The sequence below is a fragment of the Pelodiscus sinensis genome, chromosome 6 (assembly GCF_049634645.1).
Source record: "Pelodiscus sinensis isolate JC-2024 chromosome 6, ASM4963464v1, whole genome shotgun sequence".
NCBI classification, from domain to species: Eukaryota; Metazoa; Chordata; order Testudines; family Trionychidae; genus Pelodiscus; species Pelodiscus sinensis.
In genome coordinates this window covers 78,464,633-78,490,325 of record NC_134716.1, presented here as the reverse complement: position 1 = coordinate 78,490,325, position 25,693 = coordinate 78,464,633, and the positions used below count along the sequence as shown (strand labels likewise).

The 25,693-nt window shown below is 39.4% G+C and overlaps 1 protein-coding gene across 1 annotated transcript in view; it reads right to left on the bottom strand.

Moving 5' to 3' along the window:
* Nucleotides 1-25,693, bottom strand: part of EDIL3 (EGF like repeats and discoidin domains 3) — a 424,704-nt gene that overhangs the window by 168,334 nt on the left and 230,677 nt on the right. Inside the window, exon 5 of the mRNA XM_006124343.4 lies at nucleotides 3,163-3,276. Within this exon, the coding sequence (XP_006124405.2) occupies nucleotides 3,163-3,276 (114 nt within the window). The remainder of the gene's footprint in view (nucleotides 1-3,162; nucleotides 3,277-25,693) is intronic.

Genomic DNA, 25,693 nt, shown 5'->3' with positions numbered 1-25,693 from the left:
TTTCTTTTAAATTATTCATAGTATAAATGTTGATTTTAGCAACTGTATTGCTTTCCAATTTCTTTTTGCATTCTCTCTCGGTATATTTTCCTCATGGGGATTTGGCTCCTACGTATGTAATTGGCAGCACTTCTCTCTCCCTAACTCCAGGATAATAAGGAACAGAAATCTTGTAGTACAGGGCTGTGGGCCTTTCACACCTACACACATTTGTAAGCATTTTTCTCATACTGGAAATAATTAGTTTTTGTTACATCTCTTGGCTGTAATCAGTTCCAGAACATTCTTTAGAAATCACTTTTTAAGTCATAATGAATGATGAGGGGCTTGTGTTTTTTGAAGTATATATCATAGTGACTCAAGAGGCTTGCAAAGACTTTGTGCTCTGTGAATTGATATTCAGTATAACAATTTTTTATAATTTAGCAAGTTATCCTTTTCAGTTCTCCAAAACACTTCCTTGCTAGGAACAAGACTATGAAATCCTGTCACACTACTGAGCACTTACCTATTTGAGCAGTCCCACTGAAAACAGCAGGACCACTGAATGAGAGAACACAAGTGAGAATCTCTTGAGGCACTCTTGAGGCATTCTTCTGTTGTTAATGTGAAATTTGTCTTTCACTTATACATATTGTGACCTCAAGAACTGTCAAAGTCAAATCAAAGGGGATGGCTCTAAAAAACCAATAGTCCCATCAAAAATCCATCTCCATTATGTAATTATGACGTCCCATTTTAAGAAGCAAAGGCTATTGCCCTTATACGCAATAAAATCCCTGAAATATTTATTTCATGGATCTTTATTCTTGTATCTGGAAAGAAATCAGAATAATCTTCCTCCACAAGATACATGTGATCCCCTGTTGAATTCCCAAAGAATGTATCAGTTACTCCATTTATCAAGTGTAAGTACCCTGTAAAATGATCTAGCTACAATTTTTATATAACTCTTAATGATACAAAAAAAATCAAAACATTCCACTTTATCGATCTAATAAGTGGTGCTTGAAGTGGGATTCTATTAACATGAGCTATCTCTTACATACATACAGTGCAGTCCCTTCTACTTTCCTTGACAATCTCCCTGGAACATCATCAAATATTAAGTCTGGAAAAAAATAATATATATAATGTATTCTATCCGCTACTCAGAATTAACTATGCTCAATCATATTTTTAGCTGGCTAGCTGTATCATTTTGCAATTGCACTAAGGATGTGGCCCAAATGTGGCAGGCTCTCCTATCGTGACTGTGACCACTACATGTGATCCCTATATTTATACTACATGCATCTGACTAAGTGGGTCTTTGCCCATGAAAGCTTATGCTCCAATACCTCTGTTAGTCTATAAGGTGCTACAGGACTGCGTGTCGCTTTTGCAGATCCAGACTAACACGGCTACCCCTCTTATACTTGACACCATGCAAAGCACTGCATTTAGCTGTATGGAGTGGAAATCCATCAACCTCATGAAGAAACTTGCACAAGTACAGACAGATATCATCTTTCTCTCCAAATGCAAACAGATGGACATCATACCCAATGGACTGAAGGTGAAAAATCCATTGCTATCTACATACTGCACACACCACAGTGAGGGTATGTCTACACTACAGCGCTAATTCGAACTAACTTAGTTCGAATTAGTTAATTCAAACTAAGCTAATTCGAACTAACGCATCTAGAACTAAAAACTAGTTCGAATTAGCATTTTGCTAATTCGAACTAGCATGTCCACATTAAGTGGGCCCTGAACCGGGCTTAAGGATGGCTGGAAGCAGTGCCGGCAGGGCATCAGATGAGGACTTAGAGCGTGGAGCTGCTGTCTCAGGCTAGCCAAGGGCTGTGCTTAAAGGAACCCGACCCCCACACCGGATAGACAGTTCTCAGGGGTGCACTGCTTTCAAAGCAGTCCTGGCTTGGAGTGCCCTGAGTGCCCACACTGGGCACATCACAGCACTCGGCCATCAGCTCGGCTGCACTTGCCGCAGGCTGCCATCTGGGGAGAGGGGGAAATTGGGGGGCTGCAGGAGAGCTTCCACCCCCAGAAGCCCGCAGAGCCAGCCCAGTCCTCCCCATCGGGGGCTCGTACCCCATTCCTCCCTCACCTCCTTCCACTTACCCTTCCCTAGCCCCCCTTCCTCATGTACAAAATAAAGAAAATGTGTGGTCAAAAATAGAATCTCTCTTTATTGAACAAAACTCAGGGAGACTGGGAAAAGGAGGTGGGAGAGGGGAAGAGAGAGGGTGGGAGAGGGGAGGGCAACTAAGATGATCAGAGGTTTGGAAGAGGTCCCATATGAAGAGAGACTAAAGAGACTGGGACTTTTCAGTTTAGAAAAGAGGAGACGGAGGGGGGACAGGATAGAGGTCTATAAAAGCATGAGTGGGGTGGAGAGGGTGCATCAAGAAAAGTTCTTCATTAGTTCCCATAATAGAAGGACTAGAGGACACCAAAGGAAAGGAATGGGTAGCAGGCTTCAAACTAGTAACAGAAAGTTGTTCTTCACAAAGCAAAGAGTCAACCTGTGGAACTCCTTGCTGCAGGAAGCTGTGAAGGCTAGAACTAGAACAGAGTTTAAAGAGAAGTGAGATAAAGTCATGGACGTTGGGTCCATGGAGTGGTATTAGCCAAGGGGTAGGAGTGGTGTCCCTGCCCAAAGTTTGTGGAAGGCTGGAGAGGGATGGCACAAGACAAATGGCTTGCACTAGTTTGCAAACTTTACAAGCATCACCTTAGTCTCCCAAAACATGCCAAATGAATTTTCAACCCATCAACTCTTTCAAGTATCACATACCCCTTATGCGATATTTTATCAGTTCTTTCAAATAAACTATGCCCTTTTGCCTACTGTTGAATAACAGCTGTAAACAGATGTAAAGATGCCTGTTGTATCTGCAAAACTGGAGGTTAAACTGAGTCCCCTTTAAAAAAAGCTGCTTTTTCAGTTTTTCACTTCCACCGCTTAAGTTGCTGAAAGCCCATGTACTGCAGAATGCACCCAAGGTGTGCCAACTTTGTATCCTGCCTACCTTATGTTAATTTTGGATTTATCCATACATTCATGATATAATGGAATCCTGAGTACTATTTCATGGTTATTTCTGTAACGGATTGAGTAAACATGTAGATTTGTAAAACAATTGCAATACTTACGGTATTGGCAGTTTCTTCCCATAAATTCCCCTGGGCATTCACAGGAATAGTTGGCAACAAGATCTGTACAAATGCCACCATTTTTACAAGGTTCAACTTCACATTCGTTTACATCTGTGGGAAATATATTGTGTCAACATTAGCAAAAAAACTTTAAGAAGTAATAAGCATTTGTTTTATGCACTGTAAATTAGAGAGTCATTCTCTAAGGATCCATATGGTTGATATCAGAAACATATTTTTGGACAGTAAACATATGTTCAGCAAAGTATGCAAATTGTACAAAACAGAACAATTTTAACAATCAAATCCAATCAAACTCATATAGATTTGGCTAGTTTCATAAGCACATGCTTACAGTCTTCAAATGTCCTATTAAATGACAACAGAATTAAGGTTTGCCACAAAGTCCAATAAAGGATAGCGATTAGCTGTTGAACAAGGGGACCACACAGTGAGTCAGAAGTTTCTCCCTTTCTTGTAGGGAGGAATATAACTGGCAAAGATTTCTTCTCCTCTGTGTTGGAAAAGAGTAGTAGATTGAAAGCTTCAACCATTCTCTGCCTCTACTCACCAATTCTATACCCAGCTGCCTGAAGGTTGTTCCCCGACTGCTCTGCAACCCTACCCTGAAATAGGTAGACCATGTAGGAGAGTAAAGCAGAAACTGTGTTACTTTCTCTGTATGGGTACATACTGCAGGTCAAAATTTTGCTCTAAATAAATAATCCAATTAGTCTGATAGAGTAACTAATTAATTCTACTTTTAGAAATGTAGCTGTGTTTCTTTCTGCAACAGCTGCCAGTTAAGAATGTCTCTTAGTTCATCTTAATTCATTAATAAATCCTCTAACTGATAATCTAATTGTTTTTGTGTCTAAATCATTCCCTTTTTGTGCATGACTTAGCTGGTAAATAAGAACTAACTGCTTGATTTAGGAGCTTATAATTTGTATTAAATACAAAAGCTAGTAGTTAGGAGCTGTATTTGGGAGCTTTCAGAGTTTGGTACAGGCAGTCCTCGACTTACGCGGATCCGACTTATGCCGGATCCGCACTTACGAACGGGGCTTTCTCTCCCCGGAGCTCGCAGGCAGCGGTCAGCCACCTCGACCTCTGGGGCGAAAAAAGCTGCTCCCGGTGCCCCTGGTCTGCTGGGGACCGTCTCCAGCAGACCAGGGCATCGGGAGCAAAGCTGCAGCCCTGGCGGGTTTGCTCGCGGTGCCCCTGGTCTGCTGGAGACAGTCCCTAGCAGACCAGGGGCACCGCGAGCAAAGCCGCAGCCACGGCGGGTTCCCGCGCTTCTGAGGCTTTGCTCTGGCAAAGTCTCAGAAGCGGGGGAACACGCCGTGGCTGCGGCTTTGCTCGCGGTGCCCCTGGTCTTCTGGGGACCGTCTCCAGCAGACCAGGGACACCGCGAGCAAAGCGGCAGCAGCGGCATGTTCCCCCGCTTCTGAGGTTTTGCCAGAGCAAAGCCTCAGAAGCGCGGGAACCCGCCGCGGCTGCGGCTTTGCTCGCGGGGCCCCTGGTCTGCTGTGCCCCCGCCCCCAGCAGACCAGGCTTTTGTTGTGGACCCTGGGGCAGAGCAGCTGGGGCGCTGCCAGGTGGTCCCGCAGCGCCGCTCTGGGCACTACTGGACCAACCCGGCAGCACCCCAGCTGCTCTGCCCTAGGCGTCCTGATTCAGCCGCTGCTGGTCAGTTTCAGCAGTGGCTGAATCAGGACGCCTGGGGCAGAGCAGCTGGGGTGCTGCTGGGTTGATCAAGTAGCGCCGAGGAGCGGCGCTACTGGAGCAACCCAGCAGCACCCCAGCTGCTCTGCCCCAGGCGTCCCCAAGTCAGCCGTTGCTGAAACTGACCAGCGCTGACTACAGGAAGCCCGAGGCACAGTTGCTCTGCCCTGGGCTTCCTGGACTCAGCGGCTGATCAGTTTCAGCAGCAGCTGACTTGGGGTTCTTAAGTTGAATCTGTATGTAAGTCAGAACTGGCGGTCAGTTTCAGCAGTGTCTGAATCTGGACGCCAGTTCCGACTTACATACAGATTCAACTTAAGAACAAACCTACAGTCCCTATCTTGTACGTAACCCGGGGACTGCCTGTATAGCAAGGAAGAGATATCTTTTGACTCTTGTTGAACTTGTTGCACTTGACAGAGAGTGCAGAAAGGAAGATGTTCTATCTTACTATTTCTCATCCATCTCGATATTGTGACCCATATTAAAACAGAAAAAGTTTCAGGATTCCCTGTCCCTTATAGGCATGTGGGAGAGAGGGTGGGGTCATATCCCCCAAACTGAAAACCTATGTTCTAACTTATATTACAGAACTGCAGAAAATGATTGCATTAGTTCACAAAAAAAAAAAAAAAAAAAAAAAAAAAGTTCAAAGTAGAAAATGTGATACCTCTTAATAAACAAATGTGTTTTTGGCCTTAAAGATAATTTTTCTATAAACAGCAGCATACTCATACATGACTAATGACACACTTCAAATTTATATAAACAACTACAGAATGTGGATATGTTAATCAGGTATTTGTATTTACGTAGTGAGAGTTAGTGAATGGATATACCTTACTGAGAAATTTTGACCCCATATCTTTGTTGGGAATGGCTCACAGCTTTGCAACTTACACATCTGAGTATGAAATTTGATATATCATTGTATAGAACTCAAATTAAATATTGCATATGAAGGGCTATCTGTGCTCTCTCTGTGTTGTTCAGTATGACTGTCTTCAGTGGCAGGAATCTCATTCTATATTTCAAATGTAGTATCATATATTTTCTCCCAATCACCTTAAATACACACATGAGGAATCTTATCACATGAGAAGTGTATTGTTTCATTCTTGCATACAGTATTTAACTTGAATACAGTATTTAACTTTGATTAGACATTTTATGGAATTATGGTAAATTCTCTTTGTTCCAACAGTTGTATTATGATGTAATATTTAAAGTTTGGAAGCCCCACTAGCTGCAGTCAGGTTCAAGGCCTTATTTTCAGAGACACTGTATAAAAAATATATGAAGACAAGGCTTGTCTTGCACTATAATATCATTTCAATCACCAGCATAGCTTTCCATATATGTGACTTTTGGGCTGCTGTAGTTAATGATGAAGCTAATTAACTTGCACACATATGCATGTTGCAGTCTTCCTTAATATAAAAATTCAGAAGATGAGATTGTTAACAATGAAGCTAAAATAGCTACAAGTTTAAGTGACCTATAGAGGTTATTAAATTGTCACTGTTTCTCTCTTTGGAATATTAAATCTGTAGTATAGTTTACAGGAATTATATTTTGTATATTTTTCATATCAATGAATTCAAACAACTCTATTTGTCAGGCATAAATTGAGTAGTTGCTAAAAGATGCTTCACATTTAATTAACATCCATGCCCTAAGGTATGCACAATATGGGTACTAATCAGGTTACATAAAATCACAGAATCATAGAACATCAGAACTTTAAGGGACCTCTAGTGGTCATCAAGTCCAGTCCCCAGCCATTGAGGCACAACCAAGCACTATCTAGATCATTCCCCACAGATGTCTGTCGAATCTGCTCTTAAATATCTCCAGTGATGGAGATTCTGGAATCTCCCTAGGAAATTTATTCCAGTGCTTAACCACCTGAAAGTTAGGGAGTTTTTCCTAATGTCCAATCTAAACCTCCTTTGCTCCAATTTAAGCCCATTGCTTGTTGTCCTATCATAGGAGGTTAAGGAGAATAATTTTTCTCCCTCCTCCTTGTAACATCCCTTTAGGTATTTGAAAGCTGCTAGCATATTACCTCTAAACAAATCCAAATTGTTTTCCAAACTAAACAAATCCAATTATTTCAGTCTTCCCTCACAGGTCATGTTTTCTAGACCTTTATTCATTTTTGGTGCTCTTCTCTGGACCTTCTCCAATTTCTCCACAGCTTTCTTGAAATGTGGTAGCCAGAACTGTGCAACCTTAACCATGTGATCATACTCTGACTTTTGAATATTTAAGTATGCAACCTGACATGTTTTTAAAGGAACCTTCTATGCTCATTTGAAATGTACAGATAAAAATAAATGTGTTTAATGTAGAATTATAGACCTGACTGGAAGGCCCTAATCATGTTCTGAAGCCCCTCGCAACTTAGGAAGCATATAGGAGAGAGCACATCTGAAGACTGGTGCATCTTGTATATTACAAGGTATTCAATGAATGAGATTAACCCCCCTCCCAAACTTTTACTCTTATAAACTTCACAATTAATTTGGGGGAGCTCCAATATACACATTTATTAATTTTTCACTCCACTACTCCATTATCTTATATGCTTCATTGTTTCTTTAGCCATCACTTTTTAGTTACTTTAGTAAATAACCTCTTTAATTATCTACTATACATAAGCAGAGTGCTCTTTTCAATGAGTCATAATTTTGTCAAATCAAAACCAGTTTTACCAGAAATCTTAAAGACACTTCCTTTCAATAAGGACTATATTCCCTGCCAAGTTTCAATTTTCTACCCATGTGGTTTTCATCCATGAGAAGTTCAGAGAAAACATTTGGTGAAATTGTATTTATAATGGAGAATGGACTTGTGGGCAGCTTTATTACTGACTGATATAATATGAGCTGGTACATTTACATTCCTCATATGTGTAGAATGGCACACATCCATGAGATTTTCCTAGTCTTGGATCTTGCCATATTTAGAGCTGAACTAGAAGAAAAATGTCTCAAAACACAAGAGGATAAAGAGTTCCCTATTGATTACACATCAGAGTAATTTCGCACAAATTAGTTCAGTAAGTGCATTAAATACATTTCATTCATGATGTGTCACAGCTACACAAGTATTCCGCATAAATATACCTATAAATGATACACATTGCTGCAACCTTACACTTTTAAATAAAACCACTCATTTTGACCATTTGAACACAAGTGCTTTAAACATGATTTACTGTTCCAACATTCTATCAGTAGTATGAATGTATATGAACATGGACTGTGGCTGTCCACTCAAAACACATATCATAGGTTATTTCATGTTTTGAGGCAATGCACATAAATTGAGAACTTTAGAAACCATCTTTGGAAACTGGTCAGTTTCCAATTTTCTGTTGCCTCTTGTTATAAAGATACATTTCAGGGTAATACAAGTCAATTTCCTGTTGAAGTGGAAATCAGACATACAAGGTCATTGCAGAGACACTAAATGAATTCTTTGCTTCAGTCTTCATGGTTGAGGATGTTAGGGAGATTCCCAAAGTAGAGGCATTATTTTTAGGTGACAAATTTGAGGAATTGTCCCAGACTGAGGTGTCATTAGAGAAGGTTTTGGAATAAATTAATAAATTTAACAGTAACAAGTCACTGGGACCAGATGGCATTCACCCAAGAACTCGGAAAAAACTCAAAAGTGAAATTGTGGAACTATTAACTGTGATTTGTAACCTGTGCTTTAAATTAGCTTCTGTACCTAATGACTGGAAGAGGGTAATATTTAAAAAGGGCTCTAGAGGTGATCCTGGCAATTACAGATTGGTAATTCTAACATCAGTACTGGGCAAATTAGTTGAAACTATAGTAAAGAATAATATTGTCAGAAACATAGATGAACATAATTTGTTGGGGAAAAGTCAAAAGGGTTTCTGTAAAGGGAAATCATGGCTTACTAAGGGTATGTCTACACTGCATCCCTAGTTCGAACTAGGGATGCAAATGGAGACAATCGAAGTAGTTAATGAAGCGGGGATTTAAATATCCTCAAAAAATGAGGAGTAACATTAGTTCGGACTAAGGGCTTTAGTCCGAACTAACGCGTCCCGGCGCGCACTTCCTGGTTCGAATCAGCTGTGATTCGAACTAGCGCGCCGGCGAGATCATGTTAATGGAGCGCGGGATATTTAAATCCCCGCTTCATTAACTACTTCGATTGTCTCCATTTGCATCCCTAGTTCGAACTAGGGATGCAGTGTAGACATACCCTAATATACTAGAGTTCATTGATGTGGTCTATAAACATGTGGACAACAAGGATCCAGTAGATATAGTGTACTTAGATTTCCAGAAAGCTTTTGACAAGGTCCCTCACCAATGGCTCTTAAGTAAAGTAAGTCATTATGGGATAAGAGGAAAAGTCCTCTTATGGATTGATAACTGGTTAAAAGACAGGAAACAAAGGGTAGGAATAAATAGTAAGTTTTCAGAATGGAGAGAGGTAACTACTGGTGTCCCCCAAGGGTCCATACAGGGACCAAACCTATTCAACCTATTTATAAATGATCTCGAGAAAGGGGTAAACAGTGAGGCTACATCTAGCCAGCGACGCTACTTTGGGATACTGGAAGTATCCCAAAATAGCTAGTCCACATCTTTAAATGAGCCTGTTGTTTTGAAATAGATTTCTAAATAACAGGCACACTATTCCAGTGTCCTTGTAACCCTCATTCCACAAGGGCTAAGGGACTTTCAGAATAGCACTTTATTTCAAAATTAGATAAAAATAAGATATTCAATTTGAGCTATGCAAATTGTGTATCTCATTTCGATCTATGGGTGCAGTGTAGATGAACCCTGAGGTAGCAAAATTTGCAGATCATACTGAACTGCTCAAGATAGTTAAAATCAAAGCAGACTGTGAAGAGCTTCAAAAAGGATCTCACCAAACTAAGTGACCGGGCAACAAAATAGCCAAAGACACTTAATGTTGATAAATGTAAAGTAATGCACACTGGAAAAAATAATCCCAACTATACATAGAATATAATGGGGACAAATTTAGCTACAACTGCTAAAGAGAGAGATCTTGGAGTCATTGTGGATAGTTCTCTGAAAACATCTACTCAATGTGCAGTGGCAGTCCAAAAAGAAAACGGAATGTTATAAATTATTAAAAAAGGGATACAGAATAAGACAGAATATGTACTGTCTCTACATAAAACCATGGTACTCCCACATCCTGAATACTGTATAGAGATATGATTGCCTCATCTCAAAAACATATAGGCTGCATCTAGACTGGCATGATTTTGCGCAAATACTTTTAACGAAAAAGTTTTTCTGTTAAAAGTATTTGCGTAAGAGAGCATCTATACTGGCATGTGCGTTTGAGCAAAATATTTGCTTTTGTGCAAAAACATCCATGCCCTCTTGCGCAAGAAAGCTGCGATTGCCATTTTAGCCATTGGGCTTTCTTGCGCAAGAAATCAACTACACTGGCCCTCTTATACAAAAATACATGCGCAAGAGGGCTTATCTCTGAGAGGGAACATAGGAGTATTTGCACAAGAACCACTGATTCTGTACAAGTGTTTTTGCGCAAAGTCAAAGTGTTTTTGCGCAAATACTCGTGGCCAGTGTAGACAGGCGGCAAGATTTTGCGCAAAAGCGACCACTTTTGTGCAAAATCTTGCCAGTCTAGATGCAGCCATGTTGACATTAGAAATGGTTCTGAAAAGGGGGTTGGAACTGGTCCCATACGAAGAGAGATTAAAAAAGACTGAATGTTTCAGCTTAGAAAACAGGAGACTAAGGGGGAATATGATAGAGGTCTATAGAATAATGACTGGTGTGGAAAAAGTGAATAAGGAAAAGTTATTTACCCTTCCTGTAACTTAAGAATTAGGGGTCACCAAATGAAATTAATAGGTAGCAGGTTTAAAATAAACAAAAGGAAATTTTTCTTCACTCAGTGCACAGTTAACCCGTGGAACTCCTTGCCAGAAGAGGTTGTGAAGACAAGGACTTTAACAGGGTTCAAGAAAGAACTAGATAAATTCATGGAGGTTAGGTCCAACAATGGCTATTAGCCAGGAAGGGTAGGAATGATGTCCCTAACTCTGTCAGAGGCTGGGAATGGGTTATGGGACAGGGATTGCTTGAAGATTCCCTGTCTTTTTTACTCCCTCTGGGGCATCTGGCATTGGCCACTGTCAGAAAAAAGGATGCTAGGCTAGATAGACCTTTGGTCTGTCCCAGTGTGGCTTTCTTATGTTCTAAGTATCAAGATATTTTCTTAGGTTTTTTGTTTTTTTTTTACTTATAACAAGTAAATTATGTCACATTGTATATAACCCCAATTACAGTGCATGGAGAAAGGGACAAAATGTCTCTGGGTAGCAGCACAAATCCATATCACATTCTTTTAGGTCCTGCGCATAGATCCATGGCAAAGATCTCACAGATGTTTAAAATAACACATAGCTAGAGGGTTGACATATCAATTACATATCTTAAGGGATCAAGAACATGAGTTATCCCTAATATGATTAGTGAGACTAATATCTGTTAGTGGACCAAATTCTGTTGATGAGAGAGACAAGCTTTTGAGCTTACACAGAGCTCTTCTTCAGGACTGTAGGCTTACTGCCATTAACTTGCACATAAATTTGAATCCAACTCTAACTGTTTCAAATCACAGAATTGTAGGACTAGCAGGGACTTTGGAAGGTCACCAAGTTTAGTCCCCTTGACTAATGGCAGGAATAAGAAAAAAATAATTTGGAGGTGAGAGAGGTTGCTAATTCCAATCACTTTTGGTCAATCCATGCCTCTTTTTTGTAGTCCGTCAGAAAAATACGCAAAGTTTGTAGGTCCTGAGATCTTTCCTCTTTTGAAAACAGGTATATTCAGCTCAATATGAAGGCCATTCAGTTCCTTTAACAAACCAAATTCTAGAGTTCTATATAGAAATTAATGGATGCACATGACCTCTATGGTCCCATACATCATTCTTGTCTTATTATTTGCTGCCTATAAAGGGATCAAATATTGTAGTAATAAAAATTCCCTAGATTATTACCTTAATTTCAGCTACTAAGAAAAAAGAAGTAACTCATTGTCCTGGAAATAAAATCTGTCAGCGGCTAATGACCAAAGAATAGAAATTGCTTAGTGATAAATTAAATTCTTTAGATGTATTTATGAAATTTAACTGGGTACTTACAGGTCCTTATCTGACTTTTTAAACAAAATCCATTACTCTTATGTTTTCTTCAGGTTGTTCATAGTTTTAATGCTAGCTAATGTCTCCATGAAAAAAATCAAGGTCACCTTGAACTGAAAAAAAATACAAACTATTTCATTTGGTGAATTAAAAATGGTGATTTAGTCTTTTAAGAGCTTTTTTGATAATTTAGATTTTGGATTTCTCTGGTTTGTCATTCATAGATAAATATGAAGGGGGGAAATGCATGACTATATTACATATTCCATGTGGGCTGTGAGATTACTTAGAAAATATTTTGAATTCTAATTATAAGGCACTTTCACGCTAATCCTTATAGTCTAGCTCTAGTGAACAATTAGCTACAATCAGTGTGGAAAGATAGATGCTTTTGATTATTCTGTCAGTTAGGAAAAGACAGCTTGTGTAAGTTTTTATCATATATTTTTAGAAACTCCAGCAGTTACGGGACATGCAGTCCAAACAAATTAACTGTGTAAAGTTACATCTGACATGAAGAAAGGTTAGTCACTTTTGAGACAAGTACATGCTTTTGCAGAAAGGATAATGAACTTAAATGTACTGAAGATGTGAACATGAACTATAAAAAGTTATTTAATTTACAGTTCATTATATTGTTTTGATGTGGATATTTAAATACAGTTTATTTAATGAAATATAATTTCTGCAATGGGGGTCAGATTCTGTTCAAATTGCCGGTAGTGCTAATTATGATACAAAGCATTTCAATACTAAAGTCTATTTCTTCCTTCTTAGATACATATATCTTCTATTAAATGTTGCCATCATAACATGATTAAGAGTTCATCTAGATAGCAATGTTAGAGCAAATTAACAAATTCTAGAACTCTTAGAGCAATTCTTCTTAAAGAAAATTCAATTAAAATAGCAATCCAGTTTCTTGTGGCATGTTAATTAAGAATCCTACATCTACTATATATAGTAATTAGCTTGTCTTCACTGAGGGCAGGGGTGAGTAAAATGACCTCAGTGGGCCACATCTGTCCCACCAAGAAGGCTGATCTGGCCCACGGAGGCCCTGCCACTCCCCTGCCCCCAGGCCAATTCGGGCCTGGGGGTAGGGGAGCAGGCAAAATTTCCTCCCGCCCTGAGAGGAGCAAGCTGCACTTCAAAGAGCATAGCTCATTTTGAGATAATTTCAAAATAACTTATTTTGAAATTTGGTGCTGTCTACATAGTGCCAAATTTTGAAATAGAGAGCTATTCTGAAACATCCCTTAATCCTTGTGGAATGAGGTTTACAGGGATATTGGAATAGCTTACCTGTTATTTCAAAAGCTATTTCAAAATAACTGGTACGCAGTCAAGACACGGAAAACACTATTTTGGGATACTGGAAATATGCTGAAATAGCACTGCTGTCTAGACACACCCTAAGAGATGGTTTAAAACAGTGTAGATAAATAAATTGGCTCTACGGAGCTATGTTTTGGCACGCCATCTGAGGAGCTGGCTCATAAACAGATGCCTGAAGGTCAAAAGCTCATACTGTATTTTAGTAAACAACATACATATTCCCCCAACCCCTTGAGTAATATTATTCCACCTCTTTCAAACCCCGTGATAAGGGTGCACTGATGACTAATCACTGGATTCATATATTTTTATCATAGATATAGCATAACACAGAGAAACAGATCATGAAGTACTTAGCTTTCTATCTGAGTTAAATCTTGGCAATTTTATAGATGGAGTTGTTGATCAAATAACTGGGGGCTTTATGGATGATTTACCTAGACATTTTAAAGGTGGGATTTTTTTCAGTTCTGCTATGGTGCGTATTGCATAGAAGAACTGAAAAAAAATGAAGCAAAGAATGAGGTGTCATGTAATTAAGATAATACATAATTTCTTCTTTGTGAACTCTGCAGAACCCAAAAATCTCCAGTGGAATATCGATATGTCTCGGGATCCAAATGTGAATTAAAAATCATTCTAAAATAACTAGGAAAATTGGCCTTAGAATAAGATATTTTCTTAATATAAGGTTGTAACAATAAATTATAGCACATGTGGTAGACTGAAGGCAGTGGGCTGCAGGAGCTTGGTGTAGAACAGGTACATGGGTAGTTGGGTGTGGGGGGTACATGTTCCCTGACTAGGGTGCCAGAGACTGCTTCTCAGCCATCAGGTCAGGCAGGCACCTGAAACTCATTAGGAGCTAGCCTGCAGCATAGCCCCCTAATGGAACACCTGCTGCCAGTTAAGGCCTGCTGACCCACTATAAAAGGCTTCCCCTCAGGCAAAGCAAGGCAAAGAGAAGAGGAATGGACTGGAGAAGAGAAAGTATAGAGTGGAGGCAAAGTCTACAGGCTGCAAGCAGGAGGGCTTTGTTCCTCCAAGATGCTAGGGAGGAGGTACTGAAGGAGTGGCTGGGGAAGTGGCCCAGGGAGGGCCTGCTATTTAGAGGAGATAAGGGGCAAGAGCCCTAGTAGTGGCTGCCTTATAGGGTGCTGGGCTGAAACTGACGGTTAGGATCAGCTTAAATCCAGGCCATTCATTTCTAACTACCACTTTTTTTTTTGAGAATTTGATATATTCAGTGAGGTAGCTGGTTTTTTGTCTTCAAATGTAAATAACTTTGCTACACCATAGCCCTGAGGATATTTTGAAAGTATCACTCTGTTCAAAAATATCCTGATTATTTGATTTCTCAAGACAGTGAAAGGCAACTTTTACTTATGGATGGAGAAAGTAAATACAAACCATTTACTGCTCACAAATACAGAGCATTATTATGCCTCTAGTCTAACACTGCCATACATAGTCTTCCTATTAAATAGTGTTGACACATGTTTGTGATAGGACATTTCTGGCAAACACTGTCTAGAATAATCTATTGTGGAACAATCTTCCAGATTACACATTAGGGTCCTTTCTGTGTCTTTCAGCACAAGATAAGTGCACTTCAGATAATGCTATTCCCAGTTAAGTAGAGAGTCAATATTCTGTTAGGTAAGAGGCTTACTGGAGCTGTGTTTTGAAACTAGAAAAAGACAACTTTAAGAAATAAACAACCAAAAAAAAACCCCCACCATCCCCTTAAAAGTCGTTCCAAGCATGCAGCAAATATTTGGTTGGACAATGTGTTGAAGCAAGCATGAATCTGTAAAACACTCTTACAGCTAGGTATGGAGAACTAAGATCCAAACATGTGAAAGGAAGGATTTTGACAGAAGTTTCATTGCCTTTTTACTTTGTAGAACTCTATCAACATTTTCAGCTTTAGCATTTTTTTTCTACCATAGATCTACATCTGATTTGGAGGACAATACTTATTAGTATCTATTGTTTATCTACAGATGTACACCTTCACTTACTGCCACATAACATGACCTAACTCCCATTAATAATTAGGCAATATGTGAAACCATTATGTATCTAGATGGCTTACCCTTATTTACATGCTCATAGGGCCCTCAGTGAAGATCACGGTGAGAGAAAAAATAGGTATTAATGGATAGTCTCTCTGAACAACACACATAAAGTGCTGCAAACAAATGAATATACATAAACAAAGATGTGAAATCTCAGTTAAGAATGCAGGAAATGTAAGCTTGTATGATGCATACAAGATATGCATCTGGATAAATATTAATTATTAATAGGATTACGTAGCTGAAGTCGACATACCATGCATCAATTTTTCTGGGATGGCCTCACAATGGGAAGTCTACAGGAGAAATGCTCCTGTTGATTTCCCTTACTCCTCATGACAGCAAGGGAGTACTGGAACTAAGGGGGGCGCCCTCAGCATTCTATTTAGTGGGTCTTCACTACACTTGCTAATTCAAGACCTGGAGAGTTAATCCCTCAGCAAGTGGAATTGTGGACTGAGATGTGAATATACAGCATTATACCTGCTATTTTGTTACTGAACTCAAACACTAGGAAATGCAAGATTTAAAAGATCTATCTTAAGCACTTTTCTTTGTACAGATTTCAAATAAAGACCAATAATAAAATTTTTGCACAGGTACTTTCATCTGTCATGCTGATTGGCATGAGACAGAGCTAAGAATTCTGATTTTAGGTCAGTGTCAAAACACAGGGCATGTACCCCAAACTAGTGGTATATTTGATCATAAGGTACTAACAAAAGTGTGCTTTCAAAATACATTATTATTGATTATGAAGCCATAGTAAATCCTTTTCAGGAAGTTTAGCCCAGTCAGACTTCTGTGATACGTAATTATTAAAACCAAAATCATACATATTAGGTTCTTCCAATTCCAAAGAATCAGACATCATACTCCAGGTCTAAATATACTTCAGATCTTATCCCAAAACTATGTTGGTAGCCAAAGCTTTAGTAATAAAAACGAAAAAAATATATTTTAGAAAGGAAGAATGTTTAAAAGATTAAAATAAATCATATACATTATAATTGATTTCACAGTTTGTAGCTCAGGGTAGTAGCAGCGAGTATAAATCTGCTAGCTTGCAATAAGTCTCTCTGGATCATCCTAAATATTGCGGCCTAATAAATCTTTTTTTCAAAGCTTTTCCTTGTTAGAAATCATAGTCCAGAGATGTGGAGCAGAAATGAAGACCCAGAATGAAGTGCAATTTATACCTTTTATTGCCGATACAAGGAAAGTTACTGGTACTAACATGTGTCTTACTGAGTCATAAGGCATTCATTGACTATATGTTGCCTGAAGAGCTGATTGTCCTTAATGGTCCATCAAGCAGGCTAGCTAGCCTTGATATAAATCTGTCTTGGGGTTTACCCAGAAACACAATACGTTTGAGATACAAATAGCAAAGTTTCGTAACTTCATATACGATGAAGATACATTCATATAAACAAGATAATCATACTTATCAGACTATAACTTTTCCACTGTACAGTACATTCTTTGTATATTAGTAAAAGATAATCATATTTACACTAGTGTTGTATCCTCTATACATAGATGATCATTTTCTTTCTTTGAAATTGTAGTGATTATCAGCAAGTATAAATCTGCCATTTATAAAAGGAAAATGTCTTGTCCCTGTTGTTGACAGCAGATTTTGCATTGTGCTACTATATAAGTATAAATGCAAGAAATGTAAGTTAAGTCACAAACCTTATCTAACCTAAAGCATTATCTGAATACCAACAGAGAAAGCCAAAAAGTAACTTCCAAATGTTGTGTTCTTGTGATGGGGTGGACTAGACCCAGAAGTCTACCTGTTGGAGGCCTGAGGATCCTACCAAGTCTTTCGCAGAAAGGAGCAGAAGAGAAGTCCTCCAAGTGGCTTAGAATGGGAACAGGGGAAGCAGCCAATCACAGGAGCTGCTGGCAACAATCAAGTAGGGCCCAGGAAGGCCATATTAAATGTTGCTGCAAACCCAAAAACATTTGCTGCCTGCAGCTGAAGGAGAAAGGAGAGGAGAGAGCAGCAGGACCACAGATAGCGCAGTGATGGCAGGTTCTGGAGGAGCAAGAGAGACCTGGCTGGCTGGCTGGTAGGACTAAGACAGCTGCCAGCAGGGACTGGAGCAAAGAAGGAGGTCTTGGTTTACTGTTGGGATTGAGTAAGGACTGAACCCTGGGTAAGTGGCAGGAAAACAATGTCTCCAGGAAGGAAACTGTGGGGGGAAGAGTGGGTGGGGTTTAGGGTAAAAAAATTAAAAGATTACATAGCCAAAGGAGTTATCAGTTTCACAGTGACATGCCTGAAAGTTGCATGGAACGTCTTTAAAACATCACAGCAGGGGTTCAAACTATATGTATATCATACATCAAACAAACAAGCAAACCAACCAATAAGAGCACCAAAAAATGCCAACATGACTAAAGAACAGAGTAAAAAGAACAATCAGAAACAACAATACAGCTTTTAAAAGTTAGAAGTCAAACCCTATGGAGGAAAATAGAAAGACACAAAAACAGGCAATTCTAAAAGGATACTTACACAGGCCAAAAATAATTTGAAAAGCAACTAGCAAAAGATACAGAAACAAAACAAACGTTTTTGTTCTAAATGCATCAGAAGAAGGAACCCCATCCAACAAGCAGTGGGACCACTAGATTATTGAGGTACTACAGGAGCACTAACGGAATAAGTCATCATTGCCGAGAAGATAAATTCAGTTTTTGCACTGGTCTTCACTACAGTATATGTGAGGGAGATTCCCACATGTGGGCCATTCTTTTTAGGTGACAAATCTGATGAACTTTCCCAGATTGAGCTATCAGTAGAGGTGGTTTTGGAACAAATTGATAAATTAAACAGTAACAAGACACCAGGATGACTTGGTATGCAGCCATTAATTCTTAAGGAACTAAAATATGAAATTACAAAGCTACTAACAGGGCCACAGCAGAATGGCAGGGGAGCTGGGGCTGCGGCAGCCTGGCAGGCAGCTGAGCTGGGGCCAACTTTAGGTAGCCTGGCCAGGGCCAATGGCAGGGTGACTGGCTGGAATTAGAAGCACAGCTGGTCGTGAACTGTGTGGCTGGTGGTGGACTGTGAGGCCTGGGTGGACTGTGGGACCTCCCCAGATCTGGCAAATCCCCTCATTTGGGGCTGGTCAGGTCTCAAGTGTGCTAGACCAGAAAGGTCCAACTTGTAAAACATGACAATTTTATCAGTCGCTATTACAAATAATGGTCCAAAATGCTAAGAATGGGTGATTTCAAGTAGTCTTGTATAGGACTCTACCCCTGTAATTTGTCTTCATGCAGAACTAGTGCATGTGGACTTAGAAAACGAAATACACCCCACTGATCATCAAACTGACACAAGCCTTTAGAGCAGCTGCTCCTACGGCTGTCACACTCTTGTAATGAGTTAGACATGCTGGATGTACTGCATTATACATGACTAGAAGAATATCATGTGATGGGATGTACAACCCCCACACTGGGCCCAGGTAGCTCTGGTCCACCAGATCTACAGAGCATTCTCCAAATGGAGAAGAAGCTTTAAAGGAAGCAACATAGCTCAGGAAAAGGCGGCTAGGAAGGAAGATAAAGCTACCCTGTGGGCTCTCAAACAAAGGTGCCAAAGAAACCTCCCTGTGTCAAACAGGAGTCAATGCCCACAGAGCTAGGTGTGGCTGAAGGTTTAGTTTAGGAAATGGCCCTGGGGAGGAGCTATTTCGAAATAGCAGCAGTGAAGCTATCACACGAAAGCTATTTTGAAATAGCTATTTTGGAATAGGCGTTATACCTCCTGGAATGAGGTTTATAGAAGTTGGAATAAGCTGTCTGTTATTTCAAATTTATTTCAAAATAATGGAATTGCTGTGTAGATGTTCACATCATTTCGAAATATTTCTGCTATGTAGATGCACCCTAATGGGGTATATGATAGAGGTCTATAAAATCACGACAGGTATGGAGAAAGTGAATAAGGAAAAGTTATTTACTTGTTTCCATAACACAAGAACTAGTGGTCACCAGACGAAATTAGTAGGTAGCAGGTTTTAAAACAAACAAAAGAAAGATTTTCTTCATGCAGAATATAGTCAACATGTGGAGCTCCTTGCCAGAGGAGGTTGAACATAAGAACATAAGAACGGCCGTACTGGGTCAGACCAAAGGTCCATCTAGCCCAGTATCCTGTCTACCGACTGTGGCCAGCACCAGGTGCCCCAGAGAGGGTGGACCGAAGACAATGATCAAACAATTTGTCTCCTGCCATCCCTCTCCAGCCTCTGTCAAACAGAGGCCAGGGACACCATTTTATCCCCTGGCTAATAGCCTTTTATGGTCCTAAACTCCATGAATTTATCCTGGTTGAGAAGACCAAGACTTTAACAGGGTTCAATAAAGAACTAGATAAATTCATGGAGGGTAGGTCCATCAATGACTATTAGCCAGGATGGGTAGGAATGGTGTCCCTAGCCTTTATTTGTCAGTGACTGGAAATGGATGACAGGAGAGGGATCATTTAATGATGACCTGTTTCTGTTCACTCCCTCTGGGGCATCTGGCATTAGCCATTGTCAGAAGTCAGGATACTGAGCTAGATGGAGCTTTGATCTGAAACACTTGCCTCAAATGAGACCCATCAAGGTAGACTTATATATTTACAGCTGCTATATGGAAAGCACCATGGGGAAACAGAGCTTTGTCTCCAGACTGTTGACATAGCTTGAACCAAAATTTGACCAAGAATTATACTAGTATTGTAGAACATTATTCATTTATTAAATATTTGCTGAAAAATGGGATAAGGTCACTCTTCGTTGGTGTGAAATTTATTGGATCAGTAAAGTGAGAATTAAATGAGGTACAACAGACTTTAAAATTGGGTTAAAATTCTTTCCATCATATTCGCCTTTCTATTTATGTGCTGCTTCTGCAGTAATAATACTTTGAGGCTTTGCTATAAACATTATATATGTTAGCAAAAGGAAACTATAGTGGAGAACTTCACTATACAGAATGGCAGACCAATTTCTGTAGTGCTGACGCTAGCTGTATTACAAGAGCATATTGCTTTTAATTAAACTCTACAAACTGAATAAGAGTAATGATTCTTATGCATAAACAGCCTGGCTGTGTCTAGACTGCATCCCTTTTCCGTAAAAGGGATGCAAATTAGACACATCGCAACTGCAAATGAAGCAGGGATTTAAATCCCCCTCGCTTCATTTGCATAAAAATGGCTGCCACTTTTTTCCGGCTCAGAGCTTTGCCAGAAAAAAGCGCCAGTCTAGACGTGGATCTTTCGGAAAATAAAGCCTTTTCTGAAAGATCCCTTATTCCTTATTTTATGCATAAACAGCCTTTGTTAAGTACAAGAAAGGATCAAACAGAATACACTTGCAGAACCAGATGCCTGACTGACTAGTACAAGGGATAAATTGAAATCAGAGAAGATTATAAATCTATCTGTTATCCTTGGGCAAACAACAATTTAAGCCCTCACTGGTTTAAGCCCTCACTCATATATTCTTGTTGGTATGTCTGGGTCTCAGCAAGTCACTGTCAGTCTGTCACAGAGGGCAGTGGGATTTACAGATGTGCTGGGCCCCTGGGAAACCAAGTCAACAAGGCAGGTGTTTGGCACTGTGCCCCTGGAAGCAGCAGGACCTTGGATGGAAGGTGTGGAGTTAGGGCTGGTTTCTGCCAGGCAGCCTCAGTGCTGCCTAGAGTGTATCATGAGGGGCTCTGGTGGAGTTTTAAAGGGCCCGAGGCTCTAGCCACTACCGCAGTAGTGTTGACAGCCCTTGGGAGCCACAGGCCCCATTGAATTGCTGGCCCCAGGGCAGTTGCCTCCTTTGCCTCACTCCCAACCCCCCAAGGAGTGGACCTGATGAGGGGAATAGCCTCAAGGCCTTAAATTATACTCATTCCTTATCCAGTCAAGAACATCCCTAGACTCCAATGAAGTTTTTCAAGGAATTAAGGACTAACTAGTAATAGTCAATTTCCAGAAGAGTTCAGCAAATTCTTCTAGGTGATGAGTCTCTAAAAATTTGGCCGTAAAGGCCTATTCCTGAAAAATCTTTATTTCTGTGCATAGTGTTGACTGTTAACCAAGAACCAACTAAGATAATGGATTTACTTACAGATCAGGTATGAGTGCTTGCAGGATTGGGTGCTATGGAAGAATGAAAGGACTCAACCTTCCTGAATTAACAGAAACTAACCAAAATTAAAGTAATAATGTCAGCCACACTGACAGCATGAAGAGAGGCAATGATTCCATAAATCTGGCACCTACAACACATTGGGGGGAAAACCCAAATTCAATATAGACATGTCTGTATTTTATTTCAGTGTATTTTTAAACCTCTGACAACAAGCTGCTGCAGAGTAATTGTGAGCTAGTAGAACATTCTGGGTATTGACTTGCAAATTTGAATGCACTGAACATTATAGCATCATGAGGTAGTTCATGAATACAAAGGGATCACATGAGTAGTGTAGATTGATACATACCATTAGACTATCTCAAGTCTCCATATTGCACTTTATGAACAAATGTTATTTTCCCTTCAAATTTCACACGTTTTTTAAAAATTTGGGGTTAGAAATAAATATCTACTGCACACACATACATATACACGCATATGATGGGCCTGAATTTTTACCCTTTGCTCACACTAAGTCATACTTACTCATGCTATTAAAACAATTGAATTCAATAGGATTACTTGCTTGAATAAGTGTTTCTTTGCATTGTAGGAAAAGAACTAGGGTAGTGAAAAGCTTCTTGCATCTCTTTAAAAAACAATCAACTCAGGGTTTGTATGCAGAAGGAGATGGTTGTACTTCTTTTGTTCTTTGGATCCCAAGCATCTTTGCCTACATTGTTCGGGTTTAATGGGGATTGTTCAAACACCAAATGTTAAAAGACAATTTTCTCACATTACTTTAAGAGGGCTCAATATGGCAGTACAAAAATCATAGTAGATAACTGATCAGTCAATCTGCATGACCCGGGAACATATGATAGTAGTTTCATTTCATATCCCCTCCCACATGCACACTTTGTCCCATTTCTATAAAAATTATGGTGCCAATAACTTAAAACCAAACAATAAACAAAACATTTGGGAAAAAAAAGGTATGCTCTAAATAACAACATCCATTTTGTCATAATAACTACATTTCTATATATGCATCAGTCACACTATGCCACTGATTACCAAGTGATAACACTACTGAATGTCTAGAAAGGCAGAATTAGCCATTGGTTAGGGCATTAAAGGCACATTGATACTTACTGGAAGATCGACGCTCCAGAGGTCGGTCTTCTGGTGTTTGATTTAGCGGGTCTAGTATAGACATATAAATGGAATGCTGAGGGCAGCTCCCACAAGCGTCTGGTACTCCTCCTTTTGCGAGAAGTAAGAGAAGCTGGCGGCAGCCTCGTCATAGCATTTTGTGTAGCTGGAGTTACCCTTTCCAAGTTCACAGGAGTGTTGGGATGTTAAATACATTAAGGATAATGAGTTGCTCAGACATTACAGTGATGTGAGGCCAGAAAAAAAGCTAACATGAGTAGAACTACATTTATCAATTTGACCTTGGTCTCTAAGAGACAAATTCGGGGTCTCAGTTCCTGCATTAAAAGCAAGATGAATGCTGGAATCTTCACAGTAGCTTTGAGAATGCAGGGAATGAATCTTTCCTTGAGGCTATGGGGTAGCTTTAGGAAGGCTAAATTACCCATGTGTTAAAGTAATCATATGACTCTACAACTCAGCCTCACAATGGGCAGAAGGAGTGGGGAGACACACTGAGTACAAGTGTGTGTAAACAAGTTTCTTTTATCTTTCTCTGCAATCAGACTTTTGAAGAGCAAGGTCAACTTATTAGATAGATGTAATTTATGATTGTATGATTTCTTTATATTCTCTTTTTTATTTCAATTCACATTTCCTATGCTATATTATCTTTGCTTTGTATAAATGTTCATAAATGTTATAGTCATTCTCTGCATAATACATAAATGTGGGCACCTTTCAGAGCATCCCCTGGAGGTACTTTATTCAAGATAGAGAACGTGTATATTTCTGAATGTATTTATCTAACCACACTAGCTACATATACATAAGAATATAAAAATGCTTTGTAAGAGGGGGAGATAACAGTTTCCACTCTACTCAGTACTGGTGAGGCCTTATTTAATGTGGTGCTAAAAATTTGACACTCCAGCTAAGAAATATGTGAACAAACTGAAGAAAGTCCAGAGAAAAGCAACAAAAATAAGAGGTTTAGAAAATCTGACCTATGAGGAAAAGTTGAAAGACACAGATATGTTTAGATCAGAGAAGGCTGGGGCTTGGGGGAGATAAAATATCAGTCTTCAAATATATAAACAGGTGGTTGTAAAAAGGACAGCCATCAAATTTTTCCCATGCCATCCAAGGTCTGGACAAATAGTAATTGGGGTAGTTTGATGCAAGGTAGATATTAAGAAAATATTTCTGACTATAAGAAAATCAAACAGTGGAAAATGTTATCTAGCGAGATTGTAAAATTCTGATCACTAGAGGTTTTAAAGAACGGGTTAGACAAAGACCTGTTAGGGATGGTCTATATTCTTAATCTTTACTTAGCAGGGGCAGGAAGGGGAGGGAGAAAGAGGAGGAATGGACCTGTCGAGGTCCCTTCTATTCCTATATTTCAATGATTTTATGGGTCCCACATAATGGAAGCCTATGTCATTGAATTACAGAATGGAAATACTGCAAATTTGCATGTGTCTCAATTCGGTTACATACCTATACAATTACCTGATATCTAACTTCTAGTTAATATCCCAGTGATCACTAGGTAACACAAAACATTACTAACAAACCTCTGGTAGTAAACCACTCATTTTTTAAATTCTGTTCAGGGACTGTTTTTCTTTCTAGTCTCTCAATGCCAAAATGATTGTTGAAAAAACAGTGGCAGTATTCAGGTAACAGACATCTTTCAGATGGAGAAAACTAAGCCCATTAGAAAAAATAAAATGTCCAATGGATACATTTCCAGAAGCCTTCTGAACCTTGAGTCTGTTAAAATATAACAAACAGAGCACTCAGCAATAAGTATTTCCTTCCATTCTCAAAGTCCTAGAGAGGGAAGGAAATGACTGCACTAATCTATAAGAAAAGGACATTTTCCCTCTTTCAAAATAAAACCAAGCCACCCCTTTTTGGAGGATAATTGAAATAAACATACATTTACTAAGAGTTTAAAACAGAAACTGAAAAAAATAAAGTAAAATCAGACTGGTGCTATAGCATTTTTTGGGGGCTTATTTGAATATATAATCTTGAAAAAAACTGAAAACATGCCCACGGTACATACTGAAAGATAAGAACAGAGTAGTAAGTGATAAAGAAGGACCATTAGCATGCTGAAAATTGGGCTCCTTGTTGCAATCCTTATCCTGGCAATCTCCTATTGAAGTAAGTGACATGTTTTCTGGAGTGAGCAGTGCAGCCTCAGATCCATTGTAGAAAATAATTAATCTGTTTAAGCAGGAGACATTAAAAGTCAAAATACTGGAAATCCTAAAGAAGCAGGATCTTGCAGAACTCTCTCTGTAATACTGGTTGATTATTAAATAACTATGCAATTATTATATATATTCAGTTCATATAACACAATAGGACTTCACCGCTTTCTAAGGAACATATACAATAGTGAACATATTCTGAAAGGAATTAACTCTTCGATAGTTTCAATATAATATTGGTAAGAAACACACCCATACCGGGCCAATGCACCATTTAAGTCCCACATATTGTGAGGTGACTCTGCATAGATGCAGAGTTGTGCGCATTGGAGGGGGAAAAGCTGATGTACTCATGCATTTTAATGAGTCTAAACTAACTCTGTCACTTCAGAAAAGGGACTCGGACACCATGATACACAGCTGAGTGAAGACCTAACCTCAGTGTACAGCTGCAGCTAAAAGGGCAAACAAGATAGTGAGATGTATACAGAATGAAAAAAAATATTGTCAGACCATTCTATAAATCAAGTATGTTGCCTCTTCTGGAATACTGTATGCAATACTGGTCAGCTCCTCACAGAACGGATACTGTAGAACTGGAGTGTCATAGAGGAGGACAATGAGAATAATTATGGGCATCAAA